Source organism: Phaseolus vulgaris, unplaced genomic scaffold (genome assembly GCF_000499845.2).
Source record: "Phaseolus vulgaris cultivar G19833 unplaced genomic scaffold, P. vulgaris v2.0 scaffold_35, whole genome shotgun sequence".
Taxonomy (NCBI): Eukaryota; Viridiplantae; Streptophyta; class Magnoliopsida; order Fabales; family Fabaceae; genus Phaseolus; species Phaseolus vulgaris.
Window position 1 is genome coordinate 188,292 of NW_027174102.1, and position 3,058 is coordinate 191,349.

General features: G+C 50.3%; 1 protein-coding gene across 1 annotated transcript; it reads right to left on the reverse strand.

Annotated features, from left to right (window-relative positions):
* Positions 1–238: 238 nt before the first annotated feature.
* LOC137817375 (uncharacterized) lies at positions 239–1,195 on the reverse strand. The gene has a single exon (XM_068620660.1). It carries the CDS (start codon positions 1,193–1,195, stop codon positions 239–241), a length of 957 nt encoding a protein of 318 aa, XP_068476761.1.
* Positions 1,196–3,058: the final 1,863 nt, after the last annotated feature.

The following is a 3,058-nucleotide window of genomic DNA, read 5'->3' on the forward strand; positions in this document are numbered from 1 at the left end:
ATCTTCGTTTTGAGGTTGTTCTCATAACACCTCTTGGCCTCCTTTTGATCTGACTTGATGGTAATCACCTTTCCCACCAAGTCAGGTTGCTTCATCTTCATGTGTCTTGTTGAGGGTACTGCCCCTAGCCTGTTCAGCGTAGGTCTACCTAGCAGCATGTTATAAGCGGAAGGGGCATTGACGACGAGATACCTGATGTTCTTCGTACAAGACGTGGTACTATCCGTGAAGGTGGTCTTCACATCTCTAAGTGCCCACTTACCTCCACCTGGTCTCCCGCGAAACCGTACAGGAAACCAGTATAAGGCCTTAGCATGTCGGGGGACAACTGCAGCTTGTTGAAAGTCGTCCAGAACATCACGTCTGTCAAGCTTCCTTGATCCACCAGTACACGGTGTACCTTCCTCCCAGCGATTACTACTGAGATCAGCATCGGGTCGTTGTCGTGGGGAACGACGTCTTGGAGGTCGGCTTTGGTGAAGACAAGGTCAACGTCAAAGGCATCGTCTGCCCTTTGTGTTTCTACCGAGATCACCGCCCGTGCATACTTCTTCCACTGAGAAGCGATGCAACCTCCTCCTGAAAAACCTCCCGCAATGGTGTAAATTTCACCATGCACGGGGATTTCATGCCCCTGGTCACCCCCTGTCACTGCTACGTCCTCGACACCCTGCGTTTCCTGCAAGTAATCCCTCAGGAAGTCGTTCTTCACCAACTCGTCTAGCTGGTGTCCCAACGCCAAACAGTTGCGTATGGGGTTGCCAAACGCTTGGTGGAACTCACACCAGGCGTTCTTGTTGGGCCCGAGCTTCTTGTTGATCTTGGGGGGTATCTTCAACCTTTCCGCTATGTTGGGGATAACGATGAGGTCCTTTAACTCTACCACGAAGTCGTGCCTTGGTGGCACGTTCTCCCTTATACGCCCCTTAGTTTCGGGCTTTCTTGGTTGGTAGGGCTGCGGCTTCGCGGGGGCTTTCTTCTCTATCGTTGCCTCATGCACCCTTTGGGGTTGAGGTCGACCTGGTGCACGCGGGCGCGTGGGAACCACACACGTGCACTTTTTGTTAACTTCCCATTCCGTCGCAATATGAGCCACCGCGTGGCACCTTATCTCGGCGAAGGTTTTGGGGTGGTTCCTGATGTGTGACTCGTTGAAAGGTCCCGACACGATGCCCTTTCTAAACGCATGCACCATCATCGTTTCATCCTTGGTGTTCAACCTCACCACCTGTGCCCCAAAAACGGTTGAGGAATTCCATTAGGGACTCTCCCTGATATTTCCTTACATAAAAAAGATCGTAAGAAATGGATGGGGGAGCCCGATTCGCGATGTATTGTTCTCTGAACAACTTAGTGAGTTGTAGGAACGACGTCACGTGGCCATCAGGGAGACTGATGAACCAATCCATCGTTGTTCCCACTAATGTGCTCATGAACAACTTGAATCGCGCCACGTCGGAGCCCCCAACCAACATCATCTACGTACGGAAAGCCGTCAGATGAGCTTCTGGGTCCTCTGTACCGGTGAAAATGACTTTGGGCCCTACGAACGTGGCTGGTATCACTGCATCCATGATTGCTTGCGAGAATGACATCGGGAACTCCCTGGGCAGCGTCACGGGTTCTTGATCTTCCTCCTCACGTTCGCCTTCCTGATTTTGCAGATCCCTGCGCAATTCCTCATTCGATCGGCGCAGTTCTTTGTTTGTTGACAGCGACGCAGCCAAATCAACTTGGATGCGTTCTTGATTCACTCTTGACGCAGCCACTTCTTCTTGGAGGGCCTGCATCATGTCCATAATTTGTTGCAAGGTGAGGCTTTCGCCCCCGCTTGGTGCAACAGATCCTTGCCTCGTATTTCTCATCTTCTTAATCTTTCTGGTTCTTGCTGGTGGGACAATGTTTTCGATCGTACCCCACGGTGGGCGCCAAATGTTCTTGTTGGTTGACTCGGTTGTCTTTGTACGTCTCACGGTACTCCCACGCCTGATTCTTTGTGCCTTCGTCCGTTCCTTCCTCTCTCGATCAAACACCTGAAATCACAAAGACAAAGGGCGCCCTAGAGGTCGTTTGCACTCCGATGCTGAAGTCAATCTTAGGGCTAAGAAACACCAAAACTTTAATGCGTAAAGCTCTGTGTAACTGTGTGTGTTAAGCAGCGCAAATGAATAGCGTACCTTACTAAATTTGTTACTTCCCTTTATATAGCCTAGGGTTTCCACTGTTTCCGCTACCCAAAATAGGCTTTCTGAGAGGGTGGGCCCCAGCGCCGCTGTTACCCACTCTTAGGGCAACGTAGCGCGTGGGGTTCCCTAACTGGAGTGCAACCTCTTACGGGATGACCGCCTGGATGCCACCTCGTCCACCTGATTTCTGTGGTCATCCATCCTGGGAGCGCCCTAGCTGTTCACGTGCCATGCATGGAGCTCACCCCCTGAAACGTGACCCTCACATGTTGTATCTTTTCCAGTGGCTCTTTACTTGTGTTACGCTTGAACACGTCATCCACACCACACGCATGGATCCTCGTGACCTAGGCTTCTCCCTAACTTATAATTGGTGTGTGGTCTGGGGTCCACCTTTTATGGCCCAGCTCTACTCTTTGGGTCACTAATGTCCGATCTCTCATCGTCATCACAATACTGCCGAGAACACATCAGTACATCCTAGTGATCGACACCTGACCACTCCTCGACACCTTGGTTCACCCGCCTTACGAGGCACAGACCCACGCCGCTCGTGGGACCCAACTTACGTGGCCCTGTCTTTACTAGTGGCCAACGACGCCCGAGGACTGGTAGGTACAGTTTCAACCGGTTGTTTTACACTTAGTGTTTTTGAAACAGGTTTCGACAAAGGTTGAAATTGGTTGACCTTGCTATAAAACCAATTCAATCGGTTATTTCTGTTGGGTTTAATAGTGCCAAAGTTCAAGAGGGGGGTGAATTGACCTTTTAAACGTTTCTCGCATAATCAGTGTTTATCACAATTTACAGAAAATAAATCGATTTATTTGGGAATGGACATATTTATTTTGGCACTGTTTGCGTTTGAAAAA

Coding starts and splice junctions, on each gene's coding strand:
- LOC137817375 (XM_068620660.1), bottom strand. CDS start 1,195: ATGGTGCATGCGTTTAGAAAGGGCATCGTGTCGGGACCTTTCAACGAG.